The 20,710-nt window shown below is 38.3% G+C and overlaps 1 protein-coding gene across 5 annotated transcripts in view; it reads right to left on the bottom strand.

The window, feature by feature from the left end:
- atp2b3b (ATPase plasma membrane Ca2+ transporting 3b) overlaps positions 1–20,710 on the bottom strand; it is a 66,587-nt gene that overhangs the window by 37,879 nt on the left and 7,998 nt on the right. For all 5 annotated transcript variants that reach the window (XM_065286006.2, XM_065286002.2, XM_065286003.2 and 2 more), the window contains exons 2-5: positions 14,567–15,228; positions 2,595–2,792; positions 1,945–2,202; positions 1,055–1,180 (exon numbers count right to left, since the gene is read on the bottom strand). In XM_065286006.2, coding sequence (XP_065142078.1) covers positions 1,055–1,180; positions 1,945–2,202; positions 2,595–2,792; positions 14,567–14,795 — 811 coding nt within the window. In that variant the 5' untranslated portion in view covers positions 14,796–15,228. The remainder of the gene's footprint in view (positions 1–1,054; positions 1,181–1,944; positions 2,203–2,594; positions 2,793–14,566; positions 15,229–20,710) is intronic.

Here is a 20,710-nt window from a genome sequence, read left to right as displayed (position 1 = left end):
GACAGTGTCATAAAGAGAATGGAGTCATCATTTCACGTGTCTAAGAATAGCAGAGAGGAAGGGTGAGGGCATGCACCAGCGCTCGCAGCAGGAAACACACATCCACAGATCTAATTAACAACATCTGGATGCCACTGCAGCATCTCTGTTATTCTGACATACAGAACATGTGTGATCTGAGAGACATTTATCTGTTTGATGGACAGTTCAAGTCCACCAGTGCCGAGAACACAAAACAATCTTTGACCAATCAAAACAAGAAGAAATGTTTTCTATATGTAGGCATCAACCTTTGAACAATTATGTTATTATATGTTTAACACACAGTAACTTTAATCATGAGACATTTTAAAGTTGCTTCAAGCGATTTCAGACATTTTGCAAACTTCCACCTTCAAACGCCCTCCAAAACTTTGCCAACCAGATGAATGTACAAGGCACAATATTTTGGAATGGCAAGTTGCTTAAAATAGTATTTTATTATTGGTATAACATGGCCAATAGTGCATCACTTACTGCGTATATAAGGTAACTTTTAAACCATACTTGATTGTTTTAAACCATACTGATTATTTGTTTTTTTTCTCAAAGTGATCTGCTGAAGATGGTGTGATCGGTGTCGATGTGTTATCTTACAACTTTTTTAAATGAATTTTAATAATATGATTTTCTACAGAAAAAATGGTCCCAAGCTGTCACTGGAGCAGTTTCTTTTCATATGTACAGGAAACACTGTTGCACTATACAATGAAACTCATTTCATATGCAAGTGTGAATGTATAGTGAATGTTATTTGGTACCAATACCTTTGAGGTACTAATATATGAACTCCTGATGTCAAGAGGTGTACTTTTTGAAAGGGTAAAACCCCAGTGACCACTAATTTAAAATGTTAAAGCCTTCACATAGACCCTCTCCTGGTGCTAAGTTTCTGTATGAGGTGGCATTACATTGAGAAATGCAATGAGTGAAATTTTAAATACTGCCTGCTGCAAATATAATTTTAGAAGTATGTACACTGCAGTGTTTTGAAGTGAGCAGCACGCATACTTACCAGAGAGAAGCATGGGGTCCTTGTCCGCTGACTTTCGAACATGATCTGATTCACCGGTCAGAGAGCTTTCGTCAATCTTCAGGTCATTCGCCTGAATCAGGATCCCATCGGCAGGTAGAAGGTCACCTGACAAAATAATACAAATGAGGACAAACTCAATCACAAAATAATACAAATATCATGCGATCACTAGAGTATCACTGCAAAAATAAATGTGTTTGTTTTTAGTATTAATTTCCTGCATAAATATCTAAGTAATCTTAAATCAAGATACATTTATTGACAAGCAATTAATAAATTATTAAGTCTTCAATTATTAAGTTTATTGAATTATTGAAACTTGAATTAAAGAGATTGTTCACCCAAAAATTTACATTTTGTCATCATTGTTCAAGCATTTTCTCACTCTCATGTTGTAACAAACTTGTATAAATTTCTTTGTTCTTATGAACACAAAAGAAGATATTTTGAGTAATGTTTGTAACCAGATGATCAGAAGCACAATTGACTTCCATAGCAGTAAAATAATCCTATGGAAGTGAATGGTGCTTCTGATCGTTTTTTTTTTTTCAGAAAGTTTTATTTTGCTTCTTAAGTAGATTTATCTCAATTTTTTATATTTTATATTGGAAAACAAGACATAAATACAAGTAAGAGATTTATTTTTTGCAGTGATCATTAATATCCCAAAAAGCATCCTAATTCTACCAGTAATGCAATAACACACAAGGTACATTATCAACAAATGAGTTTCTATCCTGATTTCTGCAAATGTGAACAATATTCTAAAAATATCTCTGTTTTAATCCACACCTTCCTCACTTGAGTTAAGCCTAATCTAAGCATTCATTTAATTTCCTGAGCATAATAGGAACCCAACAGTAACTGACCGTATTTGACTTGGGCCATGTCCCCAACCACCATCTCAGCAACGGGGATCTGGATGACGTTGCCATTGCGCACTACGGCGAATCGCTGCTCCTGCTCAATGCGGCTCTGTAGCCCCCGAAACTGTTTCTCTTTACTCCAGTCGTTAAATGCGGTCACAAGCACCACACAGATGACGGACAGCAGGATGGCAGCGCCTTCGATCCACCCAGCCTCCGCCTCCCCCTCATCTTCGACTCCTCCTGACACATTTCCACAGGCTGCGACGGTAAAAGGTTATTATTATAAGACACTTCAATAAAAAGGTTTTGGCTGTACATTGTCCCTAACCTGTACATACCTGCAGTGACATTAAAGTTACCATACAGCACTCAAAACCTGTTATTATAATATTATAAACGTACTGTTTGTCTTAAGCACTGCTAGACTCCTCCCCCTCGTTTTCTCTTTCTCTGCATTCCTGCCTGACATCCTCTTTCTCACTCCATTTTCTCACCTTCATTCTCACCTTTCTCCTCCCACACTCCCTTGATTCAGTTCTCTCTCTCTTTGCCCTCCCACTCTTTCCCTATCATTCCCTCTACCCACACCATCCCTTTAAATCCCTTCCATGACTGTTACATTCCTTAACATCTATCTGTCACTGTCTCACCCTCGCTCTCGTGTCCGGGTGGCTGATAGAAGGACAAGCCGAGAGAGATGATGGCTGCAATCTCCAGAATGATGAGAGTAACGTCTTGTAACGCCTCCCACACCAGCTGAAGGAAGGTCTTGGGCTTTTTGGGGGGTATAAAGTTTTGTCCGAATGCCTGTCTGCGCTTTTCCAGATCTGCTGGGTTATCCGACAATCCTGAAAGAAACATGAAAGGGTTAAACTCAGACATAAAGTACATTCACCTAAAGGGTTTCAACTAGATTATACACCATGCCGCATGTATCAAGTGGTCGTGGTTTGTCTGCTAGACTGCGGAACACAATCTGCACCTTAGTTTCATTGCATGTTTGATTCAGTGACTGCTGTACAGATATTATTTTTTATCATCTCAAAAGTAATATCAGTAATTTTACATTTTCAATCCAATATTGTGCAAATACATATAAACATTTAGCTGTCCAATCAAATTCATTTCTTCTTTTTAGCTACACTGCACATTTTCATGTCATTCCATACATGCATTGAATGTGCATACTGTGCATGGTATACATATTATATACTGCAAGTTTAGCAAGACTAGCATGTTACAATATTTAAAACACAGCCACTAGTGCAAGTGATATTTCTTTGGTGGCCATTTAAAATTAGTTAAATTAGTAAAATCCCCAAATTCAATTTTTTTTTTTTTTTACATAGAATGATCTTAAAAAATGAGCATTCTGTGAAAATACAACCTTCATATCTTTAATATTGACTTAGGCATTCAAATTAATGTGATTATGCAGTCTGATTTCACAAAAATTCCAACATATTTTACAAGTTGGCTAATTTATATGAATTAGTATGAAGTTAAACATTCAAAAATGCCCCTAATCCCAACGTTACAGGGCAAAGGCAAATCGTACAAAAATGTACAAATGTGGTTGTATGAATACAAATTAGCCACCTTTTAAAATATGACTGTATGAATTGCTATGAGATAGTGCTGGATTATGATATTATGAGACTGTAGCCAGGATTTCACAAACAGGGTCAGAAATATTTAAATATTTATTGAATTATTATTATTTATATCACAAATATTTGATTATATTACAGCTTGCAGGGCTTTTACAAGCATAATATTAGAATTAATCCCTACACAATGCCTTTTAAGAAACTGCCGAGCTCATGAAAAGACACCAGATTAAAAACTGTGTCCTTTTGAGGGGTTCTGCTCTAAAAATGATACAAACTAAGACTAATACAAAATTATAACAAATAGATTTCTCTAGTTATTTTAGACCTATTTAGACTTTGTGTTGTGAATTAAAGGCATGTGAGTGAAGAGCTAAGTCAAGTCTGTGAAAAACTCCTTTCCACACAAGGCGCCACAACTTCACACACACAAGCTTTAAATACACCATTGATCTAAATGACACCTTTAATAGTGCAGTCGCTCTTTCCCTCTCCTATCACCCAACATTTAAATAACTCTCAGATAAAAGAGTTTAGCCATCTCACAATCTCAAAGACATAAGACAGTTTCAGTGAGGGTCACTAAGGCATTAATGAACAAAGTGATTTCACAAGATATAATTCGTACAACTGATGATATATAACAGACTGTTATATATCATCAGTTGTACAAATTATATCTTGTTATTAACAGTATAACACAAACTTTTTTTTTGAATGAAATGAAATTAACTGGCCAATTTTCCCTGAAACTTAAAGTAAGTTACTTAATATTAATGTATCCGTTGTATTAAATGAATATTGGGACTTTTATTCTAAAATTCTAAACATGCCATGGCTTTTATAATATTGCTTATCATTATGCTACAAACTAGGGGAATAAGAAAATATCAATATATGCAAGTACTGTGATATCTTGTTTGGCAATACGACACCGATTAAAAAAAAGCAATATCGATATACTGTGCAAAAGTCTTAGGCCACCATGCCAGACTTAGATTTGTCGTTTTTGTAATGTTATAGTGATCATATATAATTGTTTCTCAGTCTATTTAATAAAATACATCCAGAAAATACAGGAAATGTGCATATAGTATTAAAAACTGTATAAAATGTAAACTGATGTGTCAGTTTTTAAGGCAAACTCCCCTTCCACTTGAGCAATAGCAGGAAACTTTTTTTTTAAAAAAGAAATTAGTCTTTTAACTTCATTCTGCTAAAAAACACTCAATATGCGCCGATGCCTAAAGAAGACATTTAGTCCTGAAAATGTAATTTGTTATTATTAATTTATAATTTTTTACATATTTCCTGTATTTTCTGTTTGTATCTTAATAAAATAGATAGAAAAATAAATATGAATGGACATTGAAACTTCTAAAGTCTGGTGGTGGTGGCCCAAGACTTTTGCACAGTACTGTGTATAAATATGTATATATATATATATATATATAAATTACCTATAGTAAATACCTATACTGTATAAAGTATGCTGATTGAAAATAATGAATTGCACATTTCAAATATAGCTGCTATAAGAGACGAAGACCAAGGGAACTAGATATGACGATATAAAGGCATGATGACACACACTGCATTTAATGTTACCCCCATCCATCCATGTCTTTCAATGTTTCTGAGTCTTTCTCTGTCTCTTTCACTCTTTCATAGATTTGTGCAGTTTCCATGGCGATGAAGACATCAAGCACAAATCGTGCCGTTTCTCAACTTCCTGTCTTCAGGCACCTTTTTCGCCCAGCTACAGATGATGTCATTGATTCAGTGCTGTCCGCGCTCGCCTCATAATAGATTTTTGATTGGTCTGCCGTTGAAGCTGGATTTTGCAGCGAGTTCTTTCAAAGCCGGAGAGAAGATTCATGATGTCTTTACTCCAAGTCAAAAGAGACGCTCAGAGCGAGCTGTAACCGAGCTCAGCTGAATAAGGCACTATTGATGTCAGGCTATGACTGTGTATGTGTATCATGGACGGATGAGGACAAGATAAAGTAGGAATGTATGGACTGTAATGTATGACTCGGCTGAGTCAGAGCGTCACACAGACTATGTAGCACCTGAGGGTTTTACACAGAAGATCATTCCATACTGGAACTTTGCTATTACCATTACTAAGTGCACGATTATACAACACTCCAGATAACAAGTGGATATGAAAATGAATGAGAGAGCAAGCGGGAGATAGACAGAAAGAAAGAGGGTGACAAAAAAGTGGATACTGTACTCTTCTCTAAATTTACAGTATAAAGCATCTATACTATGCATATTTAATGCATGCTTGGAAGGTCATGGGTTCAATTCCTAAGGGGCACACCTATTTTTAAAATGAATAACTTGTAATACACCATCACTATGGATATCAGCATCTGCCAAATGCATAAATGTGCATGTACAATCAAATGATTGTAACTTTATCCTGTGCTCGAAAGTAAACTAACACATACATTTTTAAAAAGTAGTTAGTAAGCTAGCATTTCATTATAAATATATAACCCACCAATGGTGCTGCAAGTGGAAAAACTCATGACACCTGAGGAAGGGGTTAAAATAAAACTGCTGACTAGCCATACCGCATCCCTTCGCTTAAAAGAATCTTTTGCTTTCCAAACACCCCCCTCCACCACCACTCACTCTCTGTCTTCATCTCCCCTTGGTGCGTCCTTGACAATGCGGCAAGCTGCACTACAATTCCTTCTCTCCCCCATTCATTCTTTACCTCTCTCTCTCTCTCTTATTCTCTCTCTTTCTCCACCCTTCATTTCCACCCCCACTGCTCTGAGATCTTAATGTCCTATTGCAGCAGGTATCTGTGTATGTTCAGCCTGATAGATTGATACGTACACGCCTTGCGCTGAAAATAGTGTTTACAGCAGCAGGGCTGAGATACGAGGAATCTGCGATGCGCTCACAGCTCTCACACTGAACACGTTGCTGGAGAAGGAGATGCATTAATGGACCTCCATTTTCGTGGCCTCATCTTCACAGTGTCAGACTTATTCACTGTCACATCTCATCTCCACCCCCTCTGATTTCTTCTCCTCTCCCTTGTGTCTGCTTCGTCATGACCATGTAACAGAATTAGTTCAGCTTCCACTTGTACTTAGAGGAAAACTCCACATAGAAGTATTTGCATCAGGAGACAGGTTTTATCTCCTTTCAACAACAAAGTTCCAGATGACAGATATTAGTTATTATCTCCATACATTAAAGTATTTTAAATTGTAACTTTGGTAGAGAGTTAAAGGTTCCTAAACACATGTTATTCTTTGGTTTACAGATGATATTTGAGGGCAACATTCAAAAGGGATTAGACATCCAAAGACTTGAGGTACATGTACTACAAATGTAAAAGTTTAACCTTTGCATCAAAAAGATACCGTTTATACAAATGACTAAAAATGACTTAAAATGCTGTATTATGCATGCCTGACCAATAGCTGATGGCTATAAATGTTGATGAAAATATTATGTTTAAACATGTAATATGCATAAATTTTAATTTTTGAAAACGTAAATTTTTTTGTAAGTTCAACTTTTTTACGTGCCTTGAGCACGAATATCTTTTTTGTGTCACTCTATATAGGGGATTATCACGCTTCCGGGTTTCGTGGGCGGGACTTGTCAACTTTGTGCATGTCCAGTTCCGGCGCAGTTAGGTTAGGTTAAGGCTATGTTCACACTGCAGGGCTTAATGCTCAATTCCAAATTTTTGAATTGTTTTTATTTTTTTGCAGAAGAGTACTCACCGGTCAACGACGCCACTCGTTGTTTGCGAAAACCGCCTGGTTCCGATAAGAGCCCTCGAGTTTGGCCTGAATAGAGCTGTCACCCCAAACATTAATTAAATCTGTGACCTCGCTTCCCCTCCATTGACTGGTTTCAGCAGCATTGTCTGCCATGGTTGTTGTTTATCTTCTCATCCCGCCTACTTCAACGCAGAATTATGACGTTTGTAGCTTTTCTATGACGTATGGGTCGGATACATGTGGCCTGGCCGTTCAGACGGAGATCGCATTTTAAAAGATTGGATATGTATCGGATTCAGGAGCACATACCCAAGTGGCCTGGGTAACATTTGAAAAGATCGGATCTGTGTCGTTCAGACTGTCATGAAAAGATCAGATACAGGTCGCATAGGGGCAAAAAATCGGAATTGGGTCGTTTCAGCCTGCAGTGTGAACGTAGCCTAACATCCTGATAGGCAGTGGTGGAATGTAAGTTAACGATGTACAAATACTTTGTTACTGTATTTAAGTAAATTTTCCACTTATTTGTACTTTACTTAGAATCTATAGTGCATACTTTTTGACTTTTACTTTGTTACATTTTGCAACAAATTATGTGTACTTTTACTTTACTACATTTCTACAACACCATTGCTCCTTTACGTACCTTTCTTAACAACTTTTCTGTTCAATCTGGACCAGCAGAACTGGCATTACGCACAAAGATCACTGAAAGCGGAAGATAATCCCACCATTTTCAATTTAGAATTTCTATAAATAGTTTTTTGTGGCTGTGACAAGACTTTCTTTTTTGTGTCATTTTATGTATTGTTTTCTCATTTCCCCCCCCTATTTTTAAATCATGGTCGTTTGGAGTTGGGGTTAAGGGGATCGCACACCAGCCGCGCAGCTCAGCGTCGCGTCGCGTCGAGTCGCGTCTAGGACAACTCGGGGGTATTGTAAACCGGAAGTGCACATTAAATAGCGCGAGCTTCGTCAGATAGCGTCTACTTCAAAATGCTAAATATACGTTAGCAGCCAATGTTAATCGTTAATGATTTGGGACAAATATGATGTTATTTAATGTTAAACTATGTGAGTGGCGCTGTGTGGTGCGACAGGGATTTGAGCAACTTCCTGAGTCACAGCTGGGCGGCACGGACAGGCGCCACCTGGCGGCACCGGTGGGCGTATACTCATAGAAAACAATGTGTTCGGTTTTTTTAGAACGGCGTGACGCTGAACGGCGCGGCCGGTGTGTGATCCCCATCAGAGTTGGGGTTTGGGTTAGGATGTCTAAAAATGTAACAGAAAGTGATTCTAACCCCAACCCCAAGCAACAATGGTAAGAAAATAGAAAACAATATTAGAAAAAAAGTTGTGCCACGGCCATGAAAAACTATTTATAGAAACTTGTGCAGAAGGCTGCAAAAGCTGAATTTCGTGCCATGGACACAAATAAATTAATTACAAATTTTTATGACTAAAACACGAGTTTAACTGTCAAAAAATTGCACTCTGAAACTGATTTTAGAAAGTTTGCATGCTTTACGTCAATATGCTGAATGTGTTTTCAGTTTTTTTGCTGAAAACGGTGTTGTGTTAACACTCTTATACTAAATATTCAGTACAGAATAGGGGTTTCATCGGAAAAAAAAACATAATATTTACTATAGTAAACTGTGGTAATATTTCACAACAACCATTATACGTCTTCAATTTCAAAATATATTATGCAAAATATAATTGCGGCTCCGTAGGTTAAAATGACCTAGTTTTGTTGTTGTCGTTTTAAGTATTTTTTGAATATTTAATTTGTTTCTATCAATGATTTTTAGTAGTTGAAGGCAAATATAAAGTATTAAAGCATACTACTCTTCATAGTTGGGGTACCTTTTAAGACAACTCTGGGTGTTTAAAATTTGACGTTTCATAGTGTACATTCTTGAACCCTGGGTTAATGTTCTTATTTGATCGAATGAAAAAGCGGCGCCAAACTGACTTAATAAAAACAGCCAATAACAAATAAGCGTTCGTCTGGCACTTCCGCATCAGTGACAAAACAGGTTGCCAAGTAATCCTTTTTAGCTGTTTTAAGTCTCCTATAGGACATCTTTTACTCTACTTCAGGGGTTGTCTGTGGTATTTAACAATATTTTTTAATTTCTCTCAAATGACAAAACAATGCACAGTTTGTAGGGTGCAAAGATTCTGTGACCGTACACACATGTGTTATGCGGTTTCTGATTGGCTTTCTCGTTCTGATTTGGCAGCGCTTACCTTGCTTCAGAGCAGAGTTTTTTATAACCCCTGGTAAAATGCGGTGGTAACCTTGATCAGCAGTGTGAGAAGCCCATTAGGGAATGAATTAATTTAAAAGGCATATAAACTGTTACTGACACTGCTTGAACAGTGAATGTCCTGAGCAATTTGTGATCATACTGATTCAGGCCACATCCACACGAAGCCAGAGCTTTCCCTATCCAACATTATTTTTCCTCATTATAAAAAAGTCTGTCAACACGGCTTCATCTCAAGAAGTATCTGCGTACACACGAAACCACTGAAACTGACTCAAATCGATGTAGTTTACATGCCAGACCACTATGTGGCACTGTAATTCTGCCACAGGGATACACTAAAAACCGAGAATACGACTTGGAGCATGTGCATAAACCTTGTTGTTAATCATTTGTTACTTATTGTAGTAACAACAGAGCAGAAAACTAATAGGCTTACTACCTTCTGCAGCACAAACACAAGCATGAAGTCCGCCATTGTTTTTGTTGTTGCCGTTACGTAGCAGTGTATTACTTATGTCGAGGCGCAGGGTAAGGACATTATTGTGTCATAAAATATATGGATTGCTTGGACACATAAAACCGCATGGGTGTTGTGTTCATAGTTATACACTCTGGGACCCGTTTTCAAAAAATTGCGGTCTGCTCCCAAAATGCCAGATTCGTCTGAATAAAACGCAGATACGGTATGGTAAAACGTTTTTACGTATACAACTAAATGCGTCTCCGTGTGGATGGCCCCTAAGATTGATTGAATGTACTTTTAAGTCAGATAAAATGCCAGCTGTGCACCACACATTTTGCTTTAGTTCCATTATTAAACAAATGTCAAAAGTCACAAAGTAAATCTGTGAAACCCAAATTCATCTGCCTCCAGGCAAACCTACTTCTCTTGAACAGGGCCATATACTCTAAAAACAAAGATCATTTTGCACTTTCATCCATCTATGTCCACTTTCACTTAGTTTTTATTTTAGGCCTGAAACAAACTCTATACAAGTGTGTAAAAGTTTCCAGCTAGGTAGGCTTGATTTCATGCGTCATTGCATTCTGAAAAATGTCAGAAACAATTCATAACTCATCACAGGTATGAGCTGCAGTCTCAGCATTACCACTGTAGTGGAACTGTAGGAGGTATCAGCATAACCTGTCACAGCAGCACGAAAATTAAAGTTAGCTAAACTACAACTTGTCAATGATGACACTTCCAGTTTAATGGTTACTTGAAAACTGAGGTTTGCCAACATTGTAATACCAGAAGCCTGTTAAAGACCCACTGAAATGCTTTTAAATGCACAACTTTATTAGATGCGTTGCTAAAATTTCCAAACAAACAGGAAGCTAGTGCAGTGCATCTGGTGGCTCCTCCCATTTTAAAATAACCAATAGTGTTAAGTCTGTTTCAAAGCCTGGCATCTGATGAAAAGCTGAAGCAGTGTTGCCAAATGTATGATAATTATTATATTTGTACCATAATGTTTACCTCTGTACGATGTACAATCAATAATGAAAAAAATACCATAATTATATCCCATAATTTCCACATTTTGTAACACCTCAAATGGTCGTTGCAATCATAGGGCTATATTATTGATCTATTTGTTGATCCTACGTCTACCATCGTAACTGTGAGGAGAATGCAAATGTATGTAACGCATGATTCTATCTCTTGGTTTTGGCAAGAATGGATACAGTCCTAAATCTTGCAAGATGTTAGGTTACACGCTAAAAACAAACGGTGCTAAATAGCACTAAAAGTGGTTCTTTGCCCGTGATCATAGAAGAACCATTTTTTGTACCATATAGCACCAGTGAAGTACCTGTGTAGACCATATAGTGCTATGTAGAACCATATGTGGTGCTATAGTGGTGCTATATGGCCCCCGTATGGTTCTTCATAGGTGCTTCACCAGTGCTATATGGCACTAAAAATGGTTCTTCTATGATTACGAGCAAATAACCACTTTTAGTGCCATTTAGCACCGTTTGTTTTTGGAGTGTAGGTTTGGGGAAGGATTAGGATAAAAACAGCGCTCATTTGGCGAGAATTCATGTGATTTCGGCAGTTGCTGTTTTCCTTCTTGCCACTACTCCATCTCTTCTAACGTTATGTCTTCTCGGCCAATCATCATTGAGAATGACTCTCTTTTTCTTTTTCCAGTTGTTTTAACCCCCCGACACTTAAGGGAACACTTAGTCATTTATCTACTGGGAAAATCTACAGGCTATCAAAAGTTGTTTGTCTAGATAAAATAGCTGTATTCTGCACATTTGACTTGTGTACGAACATTTTCTTAAAACACTGAAGTACAGAATCATGTCATTAAAATCATTGATCCTTCTATACTGGAAAAAGTAAGAGACTAGGTTTTGAATTCCTATATTTTCTAAATGCAAATGTTGTCAGTGAGTGTCTTTATGCAACAATTATGCTTAATAAACTAAAATAATGTGTAAGATCATGCAAAACGCATAAAATGGTTTTTGTTTATCAGCAAAAACCGATCGGCACAGGTAGTTTTTTGCTCATTACCTCGATTTCATGTTCGTGTAAACAACTTAACCGGCTTTCTTGCTATTTTGTTCATGTGCGCATGTCTCCCTAGCCTGGTTATACCATCCTCTGCTATTTTGCTTCGCTTCATAGACAGAGGCTGTTTCTCAATATGCGTTCTTCAGCGATCTTGTGTCCTTGTGTCCTCGCTCTACGTCATCATTAACAGTTGAAGTTCAATTCCAATTCTCAAGAACGCAAGTACAGAGGACGCATGAAAATACCCAGATGAGTTCTTGATATCGAGGATGCATCGAGTGCAGACTAGCGCGCTGAAATCTAGGGAAGTCACGTGACCAGCAGGAAGATCGCACACGTCTCAATTCTCACAGGTGCGTTCTGTGTTCTCGCGACCTTCTGAGTTCGTTCTTCCGAGGTCGCCTGGCAAGACCAGTCTCCACGAGAACACAAGTCCGTTCTTTGCGTTCTTGGAAATAAGAAACAGCCAGAGTCTGGCTGGGCATAATTGACAATCGTTTTCCTTCTCGTGGGAGGGGCTTGTCTGAAGTTTAAAATCATTGGTCTAAACGTAAGCCAATCACATAACGTTTGGATATGATATGATGCCTCCATGTCCACTACAAACTACAACCGTACATTCGGCGCTTAGCGTCTACGTTGCGGTTCTCAGCCCGACCTCGTTAATTGGGCCGTCGGTCTTGAAGCCGGGGGAAAACGGTTTGAATTGGAGGTATCTCAGACTGAGTACAGAAGCGTAATGAAATTTAGCAGAAGTACAAAGTCTTACGTAGTCAGGCGAAATGTAAAAGTCTCCATGTAAAAGATAAATGTCATAAGCGGAAGTATGCGTCAAGTAACACATAAAAGTCTGCAGTCAACTTATGCAGTTGGCAACGAAACTACAAAAAAAAGGTCATGTTACATTTAAAGTTATTGCAGAAGAGATACAACAGTATGGCTTAAAGATCACCTATTTTCCGATTTACGTTTTTACATTTCCTTTTGTGTGTAAGTGTGTATTAGTACATGTTAACGATATGCAAAAGGTACCAACCCCAAAGTAAACGATGACGCGAGTTATCATCTCCAAGTAAATCTATTTTCTTGGACTACAACAAACACACGTATTTTAGGCAACAGTTTACTTCTTGAGATTGGTGATGTAGACAAGACCGACATTATCATAATTCCTCCTGCTTTGGACTCACAGTCTGTAAGTTAACTACTGTTAGCATTGCGTTGTGAGTAAATCTTTTAAACATGGTAAGGAGCGTTACATTTCCAGCTGATGTCAGAGGTATTCGGCCTAATCACGACGTACAGATTAGCTGGCCAATCAGGGACACAGAGCTTTGCAGATCTGTGCATTTCAGTAAGAGAGTGAAATCTGGAGCTACAAAAATATACAGTATGTAGAAAATAATGTGTTTTTAACAATAAACCACGCGAACACATGGTATTATACCAAATACACAAATAACATTGTTTTTAGCAATGAAATAGATGTACTTTAAGACCAACTTTTTGAATGACTAGACATACTATAGGTGGTGTCACTGCCTGGGAGAAACCTGCCAAATCTCCAAATCCCTTGTGAATGCAGTTTTCTGCACAGCCGGATTATTTGAAAACCGGTTTCTATATATAATAAGCAGATTTTTGATGGTTATCTGCTTATTCTGTGCATGTAAACGCACTCAGTGTTTTAAAGCACACTAGTTATTTTTACAGCAAATATATTCATAATAAAAACTTTTATTTTGATTTCATGGGTGCTTTAATTATGCAAAACGGAATCAACGTCGGCCAAGCATTTAGGTCTGCATTTACGTAATTTCTTTGAGTGCATTGCACTACACTTCTAAAAATACTCACAATCAATAAAATTCAATTTGACTGCTATGGAGTTTATCTGTTTCTCGTGACTGAGCCTCATTTCTGCCGCTATCTGAATTTGTATCTACAGCCATCACTGTGTCATTACAGCAACACATTCAATTACGACTCTGAAGAGAATGGATAGATATGCCAAGATTTGTGACGGTTCCAAAGACCTTTAGAGTGACTGATGCTAGTGAGTGAATCTCTCCAACACTGTTTACCCACTAACCCCTCTCTCTACACCCACCTCACCACCGACAGCGCCGTCGCCTAGCAACCCAACACGACGCGTGCACCCAGAGTGGGAAGTTGGCCGAGTGAGACAGAGAAAGAGGTGGTGGACAAGTAGTGTGAGAGAGTAATAAAGAGAGAGGGAGAGAGAGATGGAAAGAAAGAATGATAGGACAGTCTTTGGGGTTATATGAATAATAAAATCTGATTTAAAGCCTAACGAGAGAGCAAGGAATGCTTGGTACTGTAACACTTCCATTTGGTGTGATTGAGATGGTGTGTATGACATTACACTTATACATTACTGTACATCTGAAACAGGAAGAACATATAAAGGACTCTCACCATCACTGGTGGAAGACTTGAGTCTCTGGCACAGGCCCTCTACATCTCCAAAGCTTTCCTGAATTTTCTGCATGGCCTCTGGTCCTCTCAGCTCCATCAGGGTTCGGAGCTCATCCAATGTCACCCCAAAGTCACCAGCATGGTTGGTTTCCACGCTACCTCCACTCCGTTTGGGGTAAAACTCCACCGCACTGTTTGCCATCTCACCCATGGTTGCCGTTGTAGACATCTTGGGCCTTTAAGGTGTTCAATCCACAATACTTGATTTAGATTTAACCGTGTCTATACAGCTTCACCGTCGTCCAGATCTTCAGATCTCCGTATTTCTGGCAATGCTTGACTTGACTCGTTTTTTGGTTTCGGTTTGTCTCCTCCACTCCTCTCCCACCCCAGTAGTGGCTCTTAGTTTTCTAACTCTCCATCGGTGGAGGGAAGTCGAACAACAGCACTTTGTGTATTTTGAGAAGTCCACTCTCTACCCTTTCACCCCAAGGGTCAACAGAACGAGGGATCTGGACGCTTCCAATCCATCAGGACACGCGGAACGACAAAGCGACAGAAGAGGACGAAAATAGAGAAAGTCGAGCAGAATATTTTGCAGATATGGGGCGTCGATGCGTTAAAATTCAAAGGGTGCAGGATGTGGGGATTGGTGAGGAAGCCTGCAGAGACAGACAGAAGAAAAGCATTACAGTCTTCAAAGTGCTGGTGTGGGCAGCACATTGAATTGCAGAGTACAGTAGGCATTTCTTTGGAGACAGAATTAATGTATAGCTCCTAGATGCATTCAAGCACACTAGGTACAAAGTCTCTTTTCTTATTTGAACTGAGCATTACCCTTTTCTTACTTTCATTAATGAGGTGTTACATTGGTCTTCAATATAATAATTATACTAAACAGATAAGTCCATCTTAAGCACAAAGACTAAAATCTCTAGGCATACGGTGAGGTATACAGTATGAGGAACGTGTGATCTCGCAGATGGTGATGAATGCATATAGCATGTACTGTATCTTTCAGTGATCCAGACCACTGCATTGGCCCATAGTTGCCATGGAAACCCACAGATGCCTCTGACTCCCACAAAGCTTCTTCGGCCTCGCTATACCCCGACACGTACACACTTTGTTCTTATTCACGCTGTTTTACAAACACTAACAGTTTCCCATCCGTCATTTTGGTTTTCTTATCATCTCTTGGCATCAGTTTCTCAGTGTCTCACTATCACAAAATCTCATCACTCTCTAAAATGTACTTATTAACCTCATCAACCTTTTCTGCTTCTCTTCTCAGATGAGCTGTTTTAAGAAAGAAATGTCAATTGATAGATGATCAAGTGTCTCCAGAATCTGGAGATTTTTGAATTTTCTGCTCTGATTCTAAGGCTTTTGCGGAATAGATGTAAAGGATTTTGTTAAAAAAAAAACTTACTGCTATGATTTCCGTGAAACACCAGAGAAGCCATCTAAAAAAATGAAGCAATAAAACCTGACCTATAATACAAAAACCTTTGCTTTTTAATAATGACCCTATTTACACCATGTTTATTTGTTGCAACTTTAAACTTTTTCTTCTGGTTTAAATAAATAAAATTCCAGATTTGTAGATTTCAGTAAAGCTTTGGCAAACAAACAAACATTCACGTGCACAAGTGGATCTATGCAGCCCCTCACTAACAAACTGCTTAACCATGCAGTTATGTTTCATGTGCAGGAGGCAGATGGCCCTGAGATTATGCTGAATATTCATATTGATCCATGTTTTCTCAAACCTTTCAGCAATTTACTGAGCTTTCCCAGGTCTCTGCCTGGCCCAGACAGCCCTGACTGCTGCTACCCAACCCAATCTTCTAAGTTAAAAGGGAGAGACAGTGGGCCTTAGCATTACATAAATTGTTCAGTGCCTTATGTAATGTGTCTAAGTACCCAACAGAAAAGTGCTCACTCTCACGCCCACTCACAGGCGAACACACACCGCATACTACCCCCTAAAGCAGGATGGAACACAAACCCATATTTAAACATTAGGACCGCAACGTATCCACAACATCAGCTGCGAAACAATGCAGGAGATGACATTGCTGATGACTACATCGGGAACACAACATAAAAATGGTCTGCTGCACATAACGGAAAGAGAAAAAAATAAGCAAGCAAGGGTTGATGAATCAGTGCGCTGCTCACTTTGTTCTGACTGCAGAGACTCAAAGGCACAGTCTGAACACGGAGTCTTAATGCTGAGCCTCAATGCAGAGTTAAACATTAGAGTCTTAACAGAGACTGAACACAGTCTCTCAATGCAAAGTTTTAACACAGTGTCAACATTAGAGTCTTAATATACAGTCTCAATGCAAAGGGTTAACAGATTGTCAACAGAATCTGAACTCAGATGCTCAGCGCAAAGACTCAACACAGTCTTAGTGCAGTGTCTAATCACAGAATCTGAACACAGAATCTGAACTCAGAAGCTCAGCGCAGAGTCTCAGAACAGAGTCTCAACACAGAGTCTCAACATTAGAAGTGAACACAGAATCTGAACCCAAAGTCTCAACACAGAGTCTGAACACAGAATCTGAACTCATAGTTTCAACGCAGAGTCTCAAAACAGAGTCTTATTGCAGAGTCTCAGCGCAGATTCTCAACACAGAGTCTGAACACAGAATCTGCAAGTCTCAAAACAGAGCCTCATCATAGAGTCTTAACACAGAGTCTCAACATTAGTCTCAGCATTAGAGTCTAAAACATTGAGTCTGAACATAAAGTGTGAACATAGGGTCTCAGAGTCTGAATACAAAGGCTGAAGTAGTTAATCCACACTTCTATTTACTTATGTCTCTCTTGCTTTGAATATGTATTGGATTTTGTAAATAGTACCACATGACCAATCACTGGTTTATTTGTCATTTGTTTTACAGACTGTTAAAACCATAGACATTATATACGTAGACACCTCATGACGTGCTGGAACGCATCAAGCGCCGGCGCCATAATGGATGGGTCTCCTCGCTGTACGCTAGCATCAGAGTCAATGGGAGTTAACGGAAAGAAAGCCATACTATGGCCGTATTTTGTGCAGCTTACGGTTGCAATAACCGGCGCAGTATTGATTCCAGATCACATGGGATTACATTTCACAAGTAAGATTGAACAATCATTTTGGTTATTTATTTTACGTTATTATTTATAATATTATGTCAATGTTCAGCAGGAACTGGTACTCTCTCTCATGATCTCTCGCTGTTTTTTCTTCACATTTGAAGGTTTCCCAGTGATACAGGCATGAGGAGGCAATGGGAAGTTGCTATAAAACGGGAGGGTTTTGTTGTGACAATCGTCAAAGCTCATAGAAGAACAAGAGGCGAAACTCTGATTCGTTTTTGGAAACAGCCACTAGATGTCGCTTCAGTAGCGCGACCGCCATAGGAATGAAAATTCTCACAGCCAATTCATTCTCAATTCATTCATATTAAAATTAATTTAATACCTAATTACATAAAATACTCAAATACGTAAAAATTACATAAGTAAAATATACTTTAGTACAAAATGTTTAAGTAAAAGTAAAAAAGTAGATGTTTAATGTACTTAAATATTAAATATAGTTTTCCAAAATAAACACTGATAAAATACAGATACTTGAAAATTTACTTCTATGTAGAGAGTAAAACACTTAAGTTGTGTCTGCCTCTGTCAATATGCCATACTTAAAGAGCATAATATAAAGTATTTTAGGATGAAAACAGTATTTTTCAATGTGTGGCAGCGTCCTGTATCATAACTAAATCTCTGCCGCTTATAACAACTCAAACCGTGTAAGAATCCAGTAAAAATTAGGGGAGTTATGATTATTCCTCTTTAGAAATGAATGCAAGGGAGCGCACTGGAGACCCATCCAAGATGGCGGTCCCCCGATACGTCAGCTCCAATAGGCAGCTCAGTCTACGAGGTGTCTACGTATATAGACCCTTTTACTGTTTGTACACAATGATGACGTGGCAGCGTATGCGCGCGCATTTAGGCAACGGAAGTATCGTAAGAATCAACAGTGAAGCAACACAAACAGTAAGTTATTTTAAAAAAATTGACTTTATCAACATTTTCAACACAGCTACCAGATCCGTGTACTATAGTGGAGTGGATAAAAGACGTTAGCAGATGGCCAAAAATAAAGTTGCCAGATACATATATACGTATATTAGTATATTATATTAGTGCAACCAAACGCAACAACTGGACATTTTGATGTTGAGAAACCGTTTTAATAAACTTTCTGAGTTGCTACCACGTTAGAACCAATGGGGAATAACACCACTTCTGTTGCCCAAATGCGCGCGCAGGCTATTTGATCACGTGAGCTGTAAAAGGGTCTATAATGTCTATGGTTAAAACAACCTAATTTGCATACATATATACTGCATTATATATAATCAGGTTAATTACATGTCATGTATCAGTATTTACTGAGAAAAGCCAACAAATTAGGATGTTTTTTGAAGGAAGATTATTGTAGCAAACATAGCAAAAAGTGTCTTTGGCACTGCTCATAGAGCGCTTAACGTAACAGCGCAGAGCGGCCATCTTGGTATGGTCAATTGGCAGAGGGCGTCATTAGCCTCTTTCACACAGTAATTTTGGTTAATTACCATGAATTTACCAGAATTAATTTACCAGTAAATACAAAAATGTGTTGTTCACACACGCAGTTACATTCCGTCTGTTTACCAGTAAGACATTCACACATCAGTATCAAAATAGCGGTAAATTCGTTGAGAAAGCGGAAGTTACCTGTGGAGCGTGGTGAGCTCAGTGTTGTATTTGTAAACAATCCACGTCGTTCATTTACACAGTCCGTATTTTGTTGTTTTCACGTCTGTGGTAAACGCTGATGGTCGTGAAGTTGCTCGTGACCAAACAACATTGCATTAGGCGACGTCAAACCGAAATTGCATCTTAAACAACAGTACTGTTTGCACATTAGGCTTTATGGGGGGCATGCTAAGGACGTCGGCAGTTAAGTAGATGGTAAGCTGTTAATTTCTTCACAACTTTAGTGAAGAAATTTGGACGTAAACTTCAGGTGTGCTCAACTTTCAAGCAGCGTGCGTGAAAACATCCGTTAACAGTGTGGGGGTAAATGCAGCATCTGTATTAAAACGTTATGATTGGTCCAAAGCTGTCAGCGCCGTCTGACGTCATACTTTTTTAAATGCCGTAATCTATATTTTGTGTTCACACATAGCGCTTACCAGTAAATTACTGGTAATCTTACAACCTCTCTTTCTGGTAAATTGGCAGTACTGATTTACCGGAAAGGTTCTGTTCACACATGACCTGTTAACTGCAATTTACCAGTAAATTACCAGTAAAGACTGTATGTGTGAAAGGGACTATTGACTTACATTCAAAATCATGATGTAAATTCACCTGGTTTACAGCGTATCAGTCACACAAGATTATTTTTTAGGATATGTGCACATAAATTAATTGTTACTTCTGGTGCAATGTTTATGTTTATGTTTAAATCGAGATTTATAGAAAACGTTAAGGTGAGTGTGTCCGCTGCATTCTGTTAATGACGCGGCAACGGGTATACATTTTTTGGCATTAAGCTACACCGTCAGCGTTATTTCTCTGAATAAGTTTAAGTAACTTGTAAAGATAACATAATTACAAAACCAAATTATTGCATGCACATACGGTACAAAGCATGGTTATTTATTTTGATTTCAGAATGAGCACGTTTGTCATTAATACTAAATATGCTGTGGTCTGTCCACTGATATGATACTGTAATGAAGATGAATGTATAGAAACTTACTGTTTAAAAAGCGAAATGTACAACTTTTAGTACTAACTATGTACATGCATGTCGTTTACATTGTAATAATGTAGAGGGAGACTTCCCTTATGAAATTAACCATGGTTTTACTACATTTAAAACCAAAAAACCATGGTTACTGTAGTAAAACCATAGTTACAACAAAGTAACCATGGTTTTAACAATCATGGTTTTCAAAAACCATAGTTAAACCATAGTTAGTGAAGTAAAACCATGCTTTTGCTGATAGTAATCAATAGACCAAAAAAACCATGGCTACTATACTTTTACCACAATAAAACCATGGTTAATATTCGTAAGGGTTA

The sequence above is a fragment of the Paramisgurnus dabryanus genome, chromosome 21 (genome assembly GCF_030506205.2).
Source record: "Paramisgurnus dabryanus chromosome 21, PD_genome_1.1, whole genome shotgun sequence".
NCBI lineage: Eukaryota > Metazoa > Chordata > Actinopteri > Cypriniformes > Cobitidae > Paramisgurnus > Paramisgurnus dabryanus.
The sequence above is the reverse complement of the archived record's forward strand: the minus strand, read 5'-3'. Positions and strand labels throughout refer to the sequence as shown.